Raw genomic sequence first — 15,892 nt, forward strand, 5'->3', positions numbered from 1 at the left:
CTCTCTCTCTCTCTCTCTCTCTCTCTCTCTCTCTCTCTCTCTCTCTCTCTCTCTCTCTCTCTCTACTCTCTCTCTCTCTCTCTCTCTCTCTCTCTCTCTCTCTCTCTCTCTCTCATCTCTCTCTCTCTCTTCTCTCCTCTCTCTCTCTCTCTCTCTCCTCTCTCTCTCTCTCCTCGCGGTCTCTCTCTCTCTCTCTCATGCGCGGTAATGTGGGGTTCGTAACATTTTTATAATTGTAACGAGTAACGATGCAGCACATAACAAAAATATTGGAGTAAAAGTATTAGACTCATCGAAAATATGTACTGAAGTAAAAGTGGAAGTAGGAGAAAAAAATAATACTCTAGTAAAGTACAGATACTGCCTTTTAGTACTTAAGTACAGTAGTGAAGTAGTTCTACTTCGTTACTATACATCTCTGGTTCTAAGTGGAAAATAGCCCAAAAAACAGTTCCCCTGTCACATTTCAATTTTTTTCTTTTTTTTACCCCTCTTTTTCAGTTGACCAGATATATCATTTGGCTTCACCTGCATCGCCACCCAACTACATGTACAACCCTATCAAGACACTGAAAACGAATACTATTGGTACTCTCAACATGCTAGGTGAGTATCACCCAAAAATTTAAATTCTGTCATCATTTACTCACCCTCAAGTCATTCCACACACATAAGACTTTTGTTCATCTTCAAAACACAGCATTTCTGTTCCTCCACTGATAGTCGATTCCACCAAAACTATGATGCTTCAAAATGTTCATGATTCATATTGTACGTAATCCATATGAAATAGAGCCATTTAATCCAATTCTTCTGAAGAACAGATTTAATTCAGGCTTTTATTCACATATAAACATTGATCAATGCACATACATAGAGCACATCAAATATGGTAAACCGAATCTTAATCGTGCTTGCTAGATGCATACTTGCTATAGATGCACAAGAACAAACCTCATTGGTTCTTGCACGTCAAGCAAGCACATTTGAGCTTCCATTTTCCATATTTGATGTTCTCTGTGTGTTGGTCAATGCTTAGATGTGAATAAAAGCCTGAATTAAATCTGTTCCTCATAAAAAGCGGTTGTGCCTCTTCAGAAGACTTTGATTAAACTGCTCTATTCATATCCACTACTTTTACAAAGTTATTACTTTTGAAACATGAAAGTTTTGGTCTAATGACATTAGTGGTTTCTGGTTTTAAGACCAGCAGGTTTTAGGTGATGGTGCTAAGCCTTTTTTCTTTTTTTGTTTCTGCGTGTGTGAGTCATAGGAAAGTATATCTGCCATAAGTGACAGACTCTAGGGTCCTTTTATCTCCATAGTAACAGCTGTTAGCATTTCAAATGGCTGCTGTCATGAGACCGTCTCAATTGGCATCCACCATCTGATATGCTGTAAAATTCAGGGAAAGATCACAAAAAGTCTCTTCCAATGTTTTAGGTGTTTACTTAGTAAAAATTAGGCGTGTGTCTCAAACTGAACAGAAAATTTAACTCTGCATGATACACAAGCGTCTTTGTTTTACCATTTTACTTTTGTGTTGTCACATACTTTTCTACTGTTACTGATTGGGTTGAATCTTGCTCCTCAGCTCTCTAATCTGTATGACCATTCAAAACATCTGGTGTTAACAATATTTAATAACAATATGGTCTTGCTGCTTGTGGTCAAACAGTTCAGACTGCAGCTAAATATTCTAACTGTAATACTGAACATTTTTTAAACTCACACACAAACTAACAAGGCTTCCCGGTTTACCTGGCAACAAGGTGTAACTCAGCCTCTGGCTTTGTTAATAGAATTGTGGGAGTAAAGTCAGAAAATTTCACCAAGTATAAAAATCTTTTACCATTTGATCTTTTGCCTGTCATGTTTGAAAAGGTTAGCCTGTTTTCAATCAACTGTATAACTATAATATAGGACTATATTGTAGTTTTTTTTTTTTTTTGGGTGATTGAGTTAAAATTTCTTTGTTGACATGAAGTTATCTATTTTCCATCTCCCTGCAATTACATATAAATGCTTTTGCCGGTTACTGACAGGTTATTTCTGTGGAATCTGTTCCAAAAAATTGCAACGTCTGCCATTCATAAAATGCTTTTGTTTAAATTAGTGCTGTCAATCGATTAACAAAAAAACTAGATTGATCACACATTTTTTTTAATGTGATTTTAATAGCAATTAAAAACAATTTGCATTTTTATATGTTTTTAATATATTTTATAATGTAATAATTTCACAGTTAATCTACAAATTAATGTACAAAAGCATAAAGACAGTATATTTTAAATATTAGTTTAATGAATTAAGAATTAGAATTAAGGCCAGTATCACTGATACTATTACAACTACTGATGTCTCTTTGAAATTGATTTCCCCCCCAATGTTAAAAATTAATTATAGCCATTCAACATTACAGTGTAATTTGAAAACTATAAATGTTTTATCAAAGTTGTATTAGGCTTCAAAAAACATAACTTTTAATTTAAGTGAACTTAAAGCAATCCTCACATAAACTCATAATAAATGTCATATTTACCTGTGGCCTTCCTGTCTAACAGGTAGGAAATATAGGCTACAGAAATTGAATAAAGTTATCAAACAGTTTGCACTGCATAAATTAGGAATTAAATATAGATGAATCCTTATTAAAGTTACACAAGTTCTTTAGTCAAGAGCAGTGAGTAAATTTATCGGTTACATTTGTTCTTTGATTAACATTAATGACAGGCAGCATTAGTGGCTGCTGTGACTTTAAGATCATGCTGAACATGACATGGATTTGACGCGCTGTCACACACGTCCCAATTTCTCACAACTCTTTTAGTTCATTTAAGACGTTATTTAACTCATTTAAGACCGCTCTTATGAGGATACTCGACAAAATATACATTTTGACATAATTATGTGTGTGATTGTTTGTTCAAACGCGAAAGAGGACACGATTCTGGTGCGCTGTCCGTGCTCATGATACTGGCGCGCGTCTTTCTGTGCATCGTGTGTGTGACAGAACATCACACGACAGCGCATTCTCTTTTGTCTCGTCTCGCTTGAATGGTTCAAAATCATTTGCATGAGTAAGAGCGTGTTCATATATTGTAGGATGACAGAAAAAAGTGTCAATTGCGTCAAATATTTTTAATGCGTTAAACTGGAAAAAATGTATTGCATACGTTGACAGCACTAGTTTAAATAAATATTTAGAATTTGTCTTAAAGGGATAGTTCACCCAAAAATAAAAATGCTGTCATAATTTACTCACCCTCAAGTTGTCCCAAACCTGTATGAATTTTTTTTCTTCTGCTGAACACAAAAGAAGATATTTTGAAGAATACGGGTAACCAAAAAAAAAGAGGTGGATGGTTGCACATTATTATTCTTTGGCTGATATTCTGATCGGGATATCTTTGCTTTTTCCTTGCAGCCTTTTTCTGATTGATTGTCTGGTTTGGTTGTTTCTGACGCACCCAATGGGAGTCACATATTGATTGATGAGTCAGACTACCTGGACTATACAATTTAACAACTGATTTGCTGATGTCTCTCTCTATCCACAGGATTGGCCAAGCGAGTCGGAGCTCGCCTGCTCCTTGCCTCCACTTCAGAAGTGTATGGAGGTATGTGTACAATTGTTTCCATTCCAATGCTTACAGTGATGGGAAGGGGACATTTATAAAAAATACATAATATATCATCTCATAAACGCACTTGCACATCAATTTCTGTTCTCATATTATTTTTCCATTGGATGTTTGTTGTAGAAGTAGTCACATTGCAGAACAGCTACCTAAAATTTTGGACACTGACAGAGCAAAATCCATGTTCACCTAGTTGTAGGCATCAGAGACCTGTAGTCAAGTAGTTTTAGCACTTCAGGTATATGGCTTTAGGTATATGTGTTGAGATCAAAGGCTAGAAGAGACAGGGATGAAGTGCTTCAGTCTGGGATCTGAAAAGATTTTGGTAAAGGTAGAATTTTATGGCTGCTCTATGTAATAGTAAAGAACTCGATTCCTGTTGTGAAGCATGGTGATATATGTGATGTAGTGGAGGCTGCTTTTAAATTCATCTTGAATTGAAAGAACAATTAGCCAGAAGGTTTTTAGCATCTATATACTCTCACCGCCCCTCTCTGGTGTACACTGACGATCACAAACTCGCCAGTCCGATCATTAACCAGAGGTTATGGCTAAAGCGATTTAACAATGCCACCCATGCTTGCTATTGTTAAAAAGTACCCATGTAGCCCCCTATAGTCACCTATATAACAACTTAGTTAAAATTGAAACAGTAACCAGAGGTTATGGCCAGTACCATAAAATAATGCCGTATTATCTCAATAGTATTTTATCTGGCCCCCTATAATGCGACTGCATAACAACTTAGTTAAAGTCGAGCAGTCTAGAAGACACTCAGCCTTACGGGCTGACCTGTGTAAAGGACCACGCCCTGACCCTTCTGCAACATCCCTTAAATAGACCAAGACAGAAAACTCTTTCAAATGTAAACATGAGTTCCCAACGGGAATGAGCAGTAATCAAGTCTCCAGACCTGCAGTTTACACCCCACTGAGGACAGGAGGCAAAGACCAATTGGAAGACGACACACTCACACACAATAAGCAAAATATCTCTAAACTCTTAAAACATTTGTTACCTTTTGCTTTACTTTTTTGGGAATGAGACCTTTGTACCAGTCACACTGATACCCCTTTTCCACCAAAGCAGAGCTAGAGCTAGATTGGAGCCAGAGCCTAGTTTCAAATTGGTTCTTTGTGTTTCCACACCCAAAGCCCCAGCTCCGAGCCAGGAAAAGTGGTTCTTAAGTAGCACCAAAACATTGCTGGGCTAGAACAGGGCTAGAAGTAAGAACCGATTACGTCAGGCGCTGGGGGCGAGGTCAACAAGACGAACACAAACTGGAGATCCGCCATTGTGAAATAGCAGCTAATGGAGCTAACAGCTGCTGTTCGTTTGTAATCTCCGTCTATACAAATGACGGCGAGCTGCATGAATGCGTTGGATTCGCTGTGTTTTCGTTGTGTTTTGATGCCGATGTAGGATCGTAAAGCCATGTGAATCAATAGTAACGCAACGTTTGCATTGTTGATGGAAGGCTTGTTCGCGGCGGTGCTGTGCAGAGACCGATCGCTGTATGATAACGAGTCCAGCGAGAGCATATGACTCCTTATGCTTTTGATTCACTCATGCGTTTTTTATCATACGTGGATCGGTCTGCGCAGCGCCGATGCGTCTCGAACAAGCCTGGTGTGTGTGTGTTTCCGCTGCCCATAGTTGCCAGGTTTTCACAACAAAACCCGCCCAATTGCTACTCAAAACAAGCCCAATCGCGTTTCAGGGGGGGCTTCCCCGGTAAAAATCACATTTGGCGGTAAAATATGTGTTTTTGGCATGGTTGCCTACTAAAATTCGCATTCCCGGGGCTAAATATCACATAATTGGGGTTGCTTCAAGCCGCGGCCATGAAAAAAAGCCTGCGGCAAAACCACAGACTTGGCAACACTGCCGCTGCCTCGCTAGCGTTGCTGAGAGAGATGAGACGTAAACAGTGACGTAAGACCTGGCTCTGTTGTGGCTCTCAGCAGGTGGAAAAGCAAACCGGTTCTTGAAGGCTCCTCAGTCGAACCAACTATGAACTGGGACTAGCTCTGGCTCTGAATTAGCTCTAGCACTGCCTTGGTGGAAAAGGGGTATGAGACATTTCAAATGATACCAAACATGTATGACACTGTATAGCACTTGTTAACATTTAACCCATATAGATTTTTGGTGAATTATTTAGTAGAGATGGGGGAAGAGGCAGTGAAGGGAAAGACATGTAATTTGAGGCAGTTCTTGGGTGATTAACTCGTCTTGGTGATGTCGTCTCGGATGCGGACGCTAAATGCACAAGAGTGAGTTCAGATGTTAATTTCCTTTTTCTCAGAGTTGCCATCTCCTGCAGTTCTTACAATTTCTCCAGTCTTATGGAGAAAATAAGTCTCCAGTCTCTTTACAATATATGATCGCACACTTATTCATGCAAATGCTTTTAAACCATTCTAGCGCTATAATACACAAAAGCACCACAAGACACACAACTCAGTGCGGTACTGGCACGCTGTAACACACATACACATACACACACACACACACACACACACACACACACACACACACACACATAAAGCCGCTTCAAACAGCGCTTGAACAGACAAAAACCCACGCAATTATGCCAAAGGTTTGTTGAGTATCCTCGAATGCACAGCCTTAAATAAGGTCTTAAATTTACTTAAGAGTTGTGAGAACGCGTGTTAGATCGGTGTCATGTGCGTCAGGTCTTAAAGTGACAGCAGCCAAATAAACCTGTTGCTGTGATAATATCACTGCTCTTTACTGAATAACTTGGCTTTAATAAGGATTAATCTATATTCAATTCATAATTTAGTGAACGATGTAAAGTGTTTGACTGTTCAATTTCTGTTTATTTCCTACCTGTTAGACCTACCTGGAAATTTAAAAGCACTGTTTACAAGGTCATATGGGTCGAAAACAATAACTTTTTTGTGCATTTTGGGAGGGCAAGTAAAAATCTGAACCTGCCTGACTGGGCCAATAGAAAAAATCCTTAATGTTGAACCAGTGATTTTCAGAAATATATGTTATGTGCATGTTCACATCACGTAAAAATCATAAAGTGATGTGTTATGTCTCCACAGTATTTTTAAGTTTGCTTTTGTGTGAAAGGGGCATTATACATAGTAAGAATATATATAATTATATATATACTTTATATATTGATGGCTTCGGGCCAATTTATACTTCTGCGTCTAGTGTACGCGTAGCCGACGCCGTCGTGAGCATTTATACTTCTGCGCTGTTGTCTGCGTCAATGTGCAATTACACATGCAGACGCTATTAGGCAGTGTCCTCGGGCATGTTGGTGTAATCAAGAGAACAGCCGAAGAAGAAGCAGCTTGATGTATAGAATCTGTACATTCATGTCGGAATATCAGCAGCAGTGAGAGAGCGGCTTTCCTTGCAGCTTGAGTTGTTGTATCTAATACAAATTAAGCATCTCTAGTTGATTAGTAAAGTTAAATAAGGCGATCTGGCGCTGGAATGTGTTTGTGAAATCATGCGGAGCTCGTGGCCTCTGTTTTCAGCAGCGGTGGCTCGAGCAATCGATTGCTGTTGCGGAGACTTCATTCACGAAATATACCCTAATGTGTCCCTGTTCTTGATATACAATTACTGATTAACATCTTTGGTTTTAATGAGAAAATAAATAAACTATACTCAGCGGATCTATGTATTTATTTACTACCATAAAGAATCGCTGGACTGCAAAATATTGTGTTATAGCAGACGTAAGGAACTATCTGGACACACACACACACACACACACACTCCTATCGCAGATTTTTTATTTATTTATTGACCTGAGGGAAGGGTTCTGGCAGACCAATCACAGCGCTTGCGGTCCGCGTAGAATTGACACGTTGTTACATTTTTGGAGAGGTGCGCGTCAGGGTACGGCGTATCCAACGCGTAGGGTACGCCGTACCCTCTGCGTGCACTCGACGCAGAAGTATAAATTGGCCTTAAGACTTGACCGGGACAATAAGCTTACAGGCAAACAGCACGGAGGTGGTGTTTGTTTATATGTAAATGCACAATGGTGTTCAACGATTGTCATAAGGGAGAAGTTGTGCACCTCTGACATTGAACTTTTGGCCGTGTCGTTGCGCCCTTTTTATCTGCCCAAGGAATTCCCACAGCTTTTTTTTATTGTGGTTTATATTCATCCGAGAGCAAATGCGACCGTAGCCACAGATCATATTAAGAACGCCATAGACAGACTGGAATTAATATCTCCAGATTCTCCTAAATTCATTCTGGGCGACTTTAATCACTGTTTCGTAGAAAAATCATTGAAAGATTTTCAGCAGTATGTCACGTGTGCTACTCGCTTGGGGAAAACATTGGACAAATCTGCTATGGCTCAATCACAGGTGCATATAGATCTATCGCTCTCCCACCACTCGGTTCTGCTGATCACTATACTGTACTGCTTGCACCAGCATATTTACCGGTTATAAGGAGGACAAAGAAGGTTATAAAGGTTGTTCAACAATGGACTAGCGACAGCATTGATATGCTACAGGGATGTTTTGAAACAACTGACTGGAATACGCTCATAGCGCCATCTATCGATATTAATGAGCAAGTAGATACAGTAACATCGTATATCTCCTTCTGTGTGGACAACATCATTCCTACAAAAAATATTACCATCTTTCCTAACAACAAGCCCTGGGTGACTAAAGAACTCAAAAACATTTTAAACAAGAAAAAGAGAGTTTTCTACACCGGTTCTGAGTATGAAAAAAAGGAGGTTAATAGAGAGGTTAAGCGTGCTATTAAACAAAACTGAAATATAAGGACAAGATTGAGCAAACATTCACTCAGGGGAACCTTCATACAGCTTGGCAGGGTCTTAAGAACATGGCAGCAGTTAATATTGCTCCCACTGCTCGCAAGCACATTCACGTTGCAGGTAGCAGTTCAACAACTCTTCCAAATGACCTTAATTCTTTTTACACCAGATTCGAGACTGATAATAGCACTCAAGTATAAACAATAATTTCTACCTTAAAACCTGGTGACTGTGCTCTCACCATCAGTACAAAGGAGGTTGTGCGAGCCCTCAAGAAGACCAAAGTTAAATCTGCGCCTGGTCAGGATACTGTCTGTGGCCAAACCTTAAAACACTGTGCGGAGCAGTTAGCAAGTGTGTTTCAGACACTGTTTCAGAACTCCCTGGCCTGTGGTGTTGTCCCTCAGTTGTGGAAACATTCGACGGTCATTCCAATACCAAAAAAGAGTTCTATCAACATCTTAAATGACCTGAGGCCCATTGCTCTCACCTCTCTTGTGATGAAAGCAATGGAGAGGATTATTAAAAACTACATCACTAAAGTAACTGAGTTGCAGTTGGACCCACTTCAGTTTGCCTATCGCACAGGCAGAGGGGTGGATGATGCAAAAGTGTTTATCACAGATATTGTCCATAAGCATCTTGAGTCTCCTAAAACCACAGCTAGATTTTTGTTCGCTGATTTTTCTTCGGCATTCAATATGCTACAGCCACATATTCTTGCTGAGAAGCTCATCAGTCGTTTCCATCCGGAGGACTAGCTGATCTTCTGGATAATTGACTTTCTGACAAATAGGCCTCAGAGAGTGCTGGTCAACAACACCTTTTCTGACCTCCTTTATACTTCAACCGGCTCTCCACAGGGCTGTGTCCTTTCTTTGCTGCTCTTCATTCTGTATACTGATGATTGTAGGTCCACCCAATCGAATTGTAGTCTAATTAAGTTCGCTGATGATACCGTCTTATTGTCTCTGCTATCAGACTCTCAACAGCATCATATTATATAGTGGCTATATAGTTTACTCGATTCTTCTCCCAGTTCAGCAGCGGTCACTTACTTTCATGTATTTCGTGAGACGAATATAAATGTATGTGATGTAAATCCGACAGACAGTCTGTGAGTAGGGGTATGCACGAGATCTCGCCAGATTAAAATGTGACGAGAAAAGCTGTCTCGCATCATATTGTCATGAGGATGAAGTTAGGACAGAATATGCCACAGCAACGTTTACATTATGCCTCCACTGTCGTTTAATTCCAGTGGATAACGGTCACTTCAATTCCATCAGCTCATCCAACACGAGCTGTTCAAGTCGACCATAGTGCGCAGCTCTGCCACTGATCACGTGACGAAGACTGACAGGACCGTGGCAGAGGATTCGTTGCGCAACAGAAGCGTCAGACAAATGTCTTATCTTGTAAAATGTGCGTTCAGCCCTGCCACTCTCTATTCACAGTGTAAAATAGGCTCAAAATGGGGCTAAGATGGTGGGGGGTTCGCAGTCGCCATGACAGAGATGTCACACCACTCAATGTGGGTAAAAAGGAAAAATATGCTGTAATGGCTCGAGATATGAAAAATGAGAACTCTCCTCAATGCACTAATTCCCACCAGAAAACCGCAGAAGAAAAATATTCACTTTGACAGGAGGATAGCTTCCCAATAAGGATCTTCACGGGGAAGAGAACAATTTGAAGTAGAGACTGTAGTGATTTGTCTGTCAACTGACAGACATGGTGTAATTGGTACTTCCAGGATCGGTCACGACTGCGGGTTCCCATAGTGAGATACCGAGCGGATGCTTGAAAGAGAACTTGTTTTCTGGACAGATCTCTCACGCCACATTAAAGTGCGCCAAAGTGGCATTTATTGTTTAAAATTCGTAATGAAACAAAATTTGAAAGCTAAGACCTTGTCTTATAAGTAACACAGCACAACGCTTATTGTGATTATTGAATTGGAGGCATGCTATGAATATTGTTTAGTAAAGTTTTGTTCAGACATCATCTGAAAGCGTTTTCAGACTTGGTCCTGTTCAGGGGTCTGAGCGTAGTTTGATTATTTTTGGCCCATATGTGAACACTCAAAATTATCTCAGACCCCTTTAAAGTGACTTGAAACCATCTCGGGAGGTGGTCTGGGTGTACGGTGTGGTTCGCTAAATATGTCCACAAATCAGTTTGGGCTCACTTGATTTTTCAATTCGCCAATTCCAATGTTTGGTCATCAGCTGCCTCCGTACAAATTGCTGTTCATCACAAGCCTGCAAAACGAGTCCTGAAAACTGAAGCCGACATGTCTCGACCGCCCTCTCCATGTATTCTAATGGTTCATGGACAAATTAAACAATCAAATTACACTTCAAATAATTTTTTTCCAAAGGTGGTTTCTGTCATTTTAGGCTGTTTTTATCATGCTTATATTAGTTCAAGTGTTCGTTCTTTAAATAAGTTTTGTTTTAGTTAGTTAGTTAGTTAGTTAGTTAGTCAGTCATTTGATATTATAAAAACGGGATTGTGACGTTATGATTGACAGCTGAGATTGACCGCTTCTCTGAGCGATGTAGTCACTGAGACACTAACAGAATTTTTTGAGTACTTAGGAAGGAGATTGAAGCTTTAACTTTAATCTCTACATTTCCATAACTGTTTATTTCACAAAAATTTGTTGATTAGGTGGGAGTGTGGGTGGGACCTTGAGTGTGGGGGCTCAACTACTGCGCAGACTCAAGACCCAAGATGTCAGCGCCATATTTGAACACTGGCGGCTTCAAGAAGAAAGTGAAGACCAGTGTTGGGGAAAGTTACTTTGAAAAGTAATGCATTACAATATTGCGTTACTCCCTTAAAAAGTAACTAATTGAGTTACTTCGTTACTTTTTAAGAAAAGTAATGCGTTACGTTACTTTTGAGTTACTTTTTCTCACCTGGGCTGGGCTTGTTTTTGTTTTTAACAAAAAAGTTGTATTTTTGTGCAACGGTAAAGACCTCTTCATACCAAAATTGAAATAATAAGCCCCAGGCTGAGGTAAAAATGCAAATTCACGCATTAACAGTAGAGGGCGCAGCTCTGCTGTGCTGCCATTCTGGATAATGGTAGAATAGGATGCAGGAGAAAAAAGTTTTACCAATAAAAACACAAAAATCTAGTAATTTTCATCATCAAAGGTCAGCAGCAAGACATTGGTAAATTAAATATAAAGGTAGATTATGCATAAAAATACATTTAATTATTGGAGGTTTGCGTAGTACTCTGATTTTGCATTTGACTGATTTTAATCATTTTGAGGAGTACAGAATCTTTATTGTGCAAGTGAGATAAATAAATGCTCACATTAAGTCTGGAACTACAATAACCATCATGTTTACACACAACGCCTCTGCACTTATTTTTCTCAACATGGGGGCAGGAGAGCTGTCAGTCAAATGAATGTGAAAAATTACTTTTTTGAAAAAGTAACTCAGATATTTTGTCGTAAATTTGAAAAGTAATGCGTTACTTTACTAGTTACTTGGAAAAAGTAAGATTATTACGTAACTCAAGTTACTACCCCAACACTGGTGAAGACGTGTCATCCATCTTCTTTTACAGTCTATGGTTCATCATGGCTGCTTCTGGCAGATCTTTGCAAATTATTAATTCACAAATTATTCCTTCTGCAAATTATTCATCTTTTAAAGAGGAGTCAAGTGTAAAAACACCCATAGACTAAAATGTATTGGTTCATCACAATGAGAATCGATTAAAATTGAGAAATCAATATTTTCAACCAGCCCTAGTAATTAGATACATGCAGTCAAGGTTTTGTTTTTGTTTTTTTTGCTCTTCTCTTTAGTATCTTTTGGGCTGATGTAATTTATTACATACAACAAAAGAAGCCATTATCACTAGAAAGTGACAATGCCATCAATTCAGCTGATGTGCCATTGATTGTCTTCAAACTTTGTAAGCTACTATTTTTCATGATGGTTTCTTTAATGGACTGTTTGTCTGAATGTACAAAAAAAATCGATCCTGCTTCCACCCTAGCTCTTGCTCCACCCTTCAAAATCGTCAAAACCAAGAACACTGAATTGTATTGAAATCCAAGAAACCACTCTTTTACTCTGAATAAAACAATTGTTTTGAGAACATACGGTACTGTGCAAGAGTCTTAGGCACGTTTGTATTTTCTCATAAAAACGGTTCAACGCTGTTTCTTCAAGCGCGTTAGAGATTTGGCCACATTTCATTTGGATTTAGTCTCAGTATTTTTCTGTTTGTTCATGTAATCCCAGATGGACTCGATGATGGTGTGATCCTTGTCCAGACTCCTTGAGCATTTAAAAATCTCACTGGAGTGAATTATTACAATTAATGGCAATTAATGGCAATCAATTAATAAAAAGGAATGTTTGAAAATGTGGACTGATATTTTCTACTGACACACTACAACAAAAGATATAAATATTTGACTTAAACCCATTTTTTTGGGGGGTGAAAATACTAACGTGCCTAAGACTTTTGCTCAGTACTGTAAATGTGCATGTTATTTGAACACAAATTATGTCCTTCTCACCAGAGTGAATGTTCTGTACAGCTGCATCTGTACAGCTGCATTAATAACTACTGTTGTAATGGCTCTGCAAATCAGTGTATTTTGACACGTATAACAATTACCTTTCAGTTTGATTTGGACAAATTTGTTTGCAGTGTATTTATTATTATTTTTCCCAGTCTTATTTTAGATTTTTGCAGTTCTTGGTTGTATTATTCTTTAAGGTTGTGTCCAAGGATGTTCAATACCAATTATGGCTCACAGCCCTATTAGCACTGGGTTTCCATCAAAACTGTAGACTCTGCCCAAATATTATTCTTTTGATTATTGATCAAATTGAATGGTCTTTGCTCATAATTTTTGGGAATTCAGGATTTCAAAGATACTTTGCACTGTAGTCTACTGCCAGTGTCAGACATCTCTGTCTACTCTAGCTGAGTTGCTTTACTCTATGTTAAGGCCGTTTCACACCAATGATGATAACTATTTTCAGGAGTTAGAAGTACAGTGACTACTGTACTGTCCTCACTTCAGTGAAACGGCGCAAGTCGAAGGTGGACTGCATATAATAACTCTAAAATTGCAATAATCGTTTTAATTCTTTGAAAATAGAACCACAACTATAACTATGCAGATAAATTATATAATTGAAAATCCCTTTGAAAATGATTTCTTTCAGCTGATAATCAATAAAAACATTGACTTCTAATCAAAATCGATTAGATTTTAAAGGGCTTTTAAAGTGGCAGAAGACATAACTGCAATACACGCTTTATATATAAACAAAATGTTGTCATCCATTAGTGTGGATGATAATATAGTAATCGTTATAACTATCTTTAGAGTGGATATCTTTATTGTTCTTGGTATGAACATGCCTTTAAAATTGTGCCCAGTTTATCCCGTCTGAAAGCAAAAAGTTAGATTCTACTTTTTGTTTTCAGGGTTTTGCAGTCAGTCACAGTCTGTAAAACAGCTGGATTTCTTGGAAAGTCACATTTGTGTACTGGTAACCCTAATCAGGCCATATACAGTTCTGATTTTGTGAGTTATCCATACAGTTAACAGAGTTGAATTTATTTGTACGGCTACCTCTCTTTTGTTCGGCCTTTCTTGACCTACCTGGGTGGTACAGCTTTTATCGACAAGTACTTGGTGTCACCTTTGAAGGCTATCAGAAATTCACACAACCACAATTACATGTGTTACTATGATTGTTATCTTGCATATTCAGCCACATACAAACAGTTGACCTAATAATTGATGTGTTTTGAAAGATTCCTTTAGAAATACCAGAGCTGTGTAGAGCAATCAGATCTAACAGACTGTTTCACAGCAATCACCATGTGCATTACTCTGACATAATCTCTGTAATTTTGACAATAGTGATCTTTAAAAGCCATCATCAGATCATCAGTATTACATTTTAATGTTTGTTCATTATGACTGACCTAGATCAAATGTTTTGAACCTGTTTTTTAAAATAATTTATCTGTTTATTGTTCTATGGTCAAACAAATGCATTCAGACTATTGTAGCGAATTAGCTCAGAGGGGAAATATTAATCATTATTCATAACTCATTATGATTCATTATGAATATTTGAATCGGTTAATGAGATTAACTTGATGTAGCTACATTAACATTACAATCAATCAGTTCAAATCAGTTCATCTTCTGAACACTCAGTATTGATTAATTCTAAGAAAAGGGTTTTTTTTCATGGCCACAGAAAAATAATTCTTCCTTTGAATTTACAGCGCATCGAGCGCATACCAAGATCAATCATTTAAGTGCACGTTTTTTTACAGACAGGGAGTCAGAACCAAACATGTATTGTGCACACATTTTATTAACTAAATCATGGACACGACTAAACTAACATAAAAGCATACATTTACACATACATGGTAAGATGATAAGTGAGAGAATGAAGAACTGGATCGGAACAAAGGAATGAAACTATGGAAACACATGGGAGAACCATCATTGACTACAAGCTCCTTTGTCTGAACAAAGTGGTTTACAGTTTTACTAACTACACAGCGAATTGAATATTCGTACGTTGCTTGCATTTAGCCTGAGCTGTTGACGAGCGTCCGATGTAAAATCACTGAAGAAAGTCTTGGTAGTTCGGTCCGATGGTGTTGAAGTTACAATCAATTTCTTCTGTGTTGACCTGAAGAAGATATGATGAACTTGCACGGGTATTTCGACTCCGTGGAGGTTGAGGAAGTTGCACATGGCTTGAGGTGTTGGGCCTGCTGGCCCGCCGGCCATGTGGTGGGATCGGGTTTCCTGTCCCACACACACACATGGCTGGATGTGTGTATAGGCCTTACAGCCTGGCCTGCTTGGCCCGGCTGAGAGACCGCCAAGGTGACGCGTCAGTTGTCGGTCCAGCAAGAGAGAGCGAGATCTGTGCGTCTCTCTTTAAAGTCTGGGAGAAGTCACACCCACCTGGGATCGATTTGACCAATGAGATTGTTGGGATTTCCAAGCAGGAAATTCCTCTGGAGATTTTATGGCTCTTTTGTTTCAAGCTTGTGCCCATTTATACTCCAATTAATCCTACAAACACACACCGTCTCCTACGTTGAAGTAACACATAAAAGTCATGAAACGAGCATTTATTTGATAGGAGACACAACATATATTAGGTTACATGAACTAGTAGTTTGCTCATAAGATATGCTTAAAACAAAACACCATACAAGAGACCCTTTACAAAACAGTTATAATCGTACATACAATGTCCTGGGGTGCATGTTCATTTATAGAACCGTTTTCTATAAATCAATGCAGGAAAGTCTGTTTTAAGGCATTGGGTCTCTCTTTTCACATTCTTTCAAGCCATAAACAAAGTCTTATCTGATAGTAGCCCTGGTAATGGAGACCTTTCCTACTGTCTT

At 38.7% G+C, this 15,892-nt stretch overlaps 1 protein-coding gene across 2 annotated transcripts in view; it reads left to right on the plus strand.

Moving 5' to 3' along the window:
• uxs1 (UDP-glucuronate decarboxylase 1) overlaps positions 1-15,892 on the plus strand; it is a 111,501-nt gene that overhangs the window by 52,079 nt on the left and 43,530 nt on the right. For both annotated transcript variants that reach the window (XM_079821026.1, XM_079821027.1), the window contains 2 exons: positions 502-606; positions 3,561-3,620. In XM_079821026.1, the coding sequence (XP_079677152.1) occupies positions 502-606; positions 3,561-3,620 (165 nt within the window). The remainder of the gene's footprint in view (positions 1-501; positions 607-3,560; positions 3,621-15,892) is intronic.

The sequence above is a fragment of the Gobio gobio genome (genome assembly GCF_949357685.1).
Source record: "Gobio gobio genome assembly, chromosome: 7".
Taxonomy (NCBI): domain Eukaryota; kingdom Metazoa; phylum Chordata; class Actinopteri; order Cypriniformes; family Gobionidae; genus Gobio; species Gobio gobio.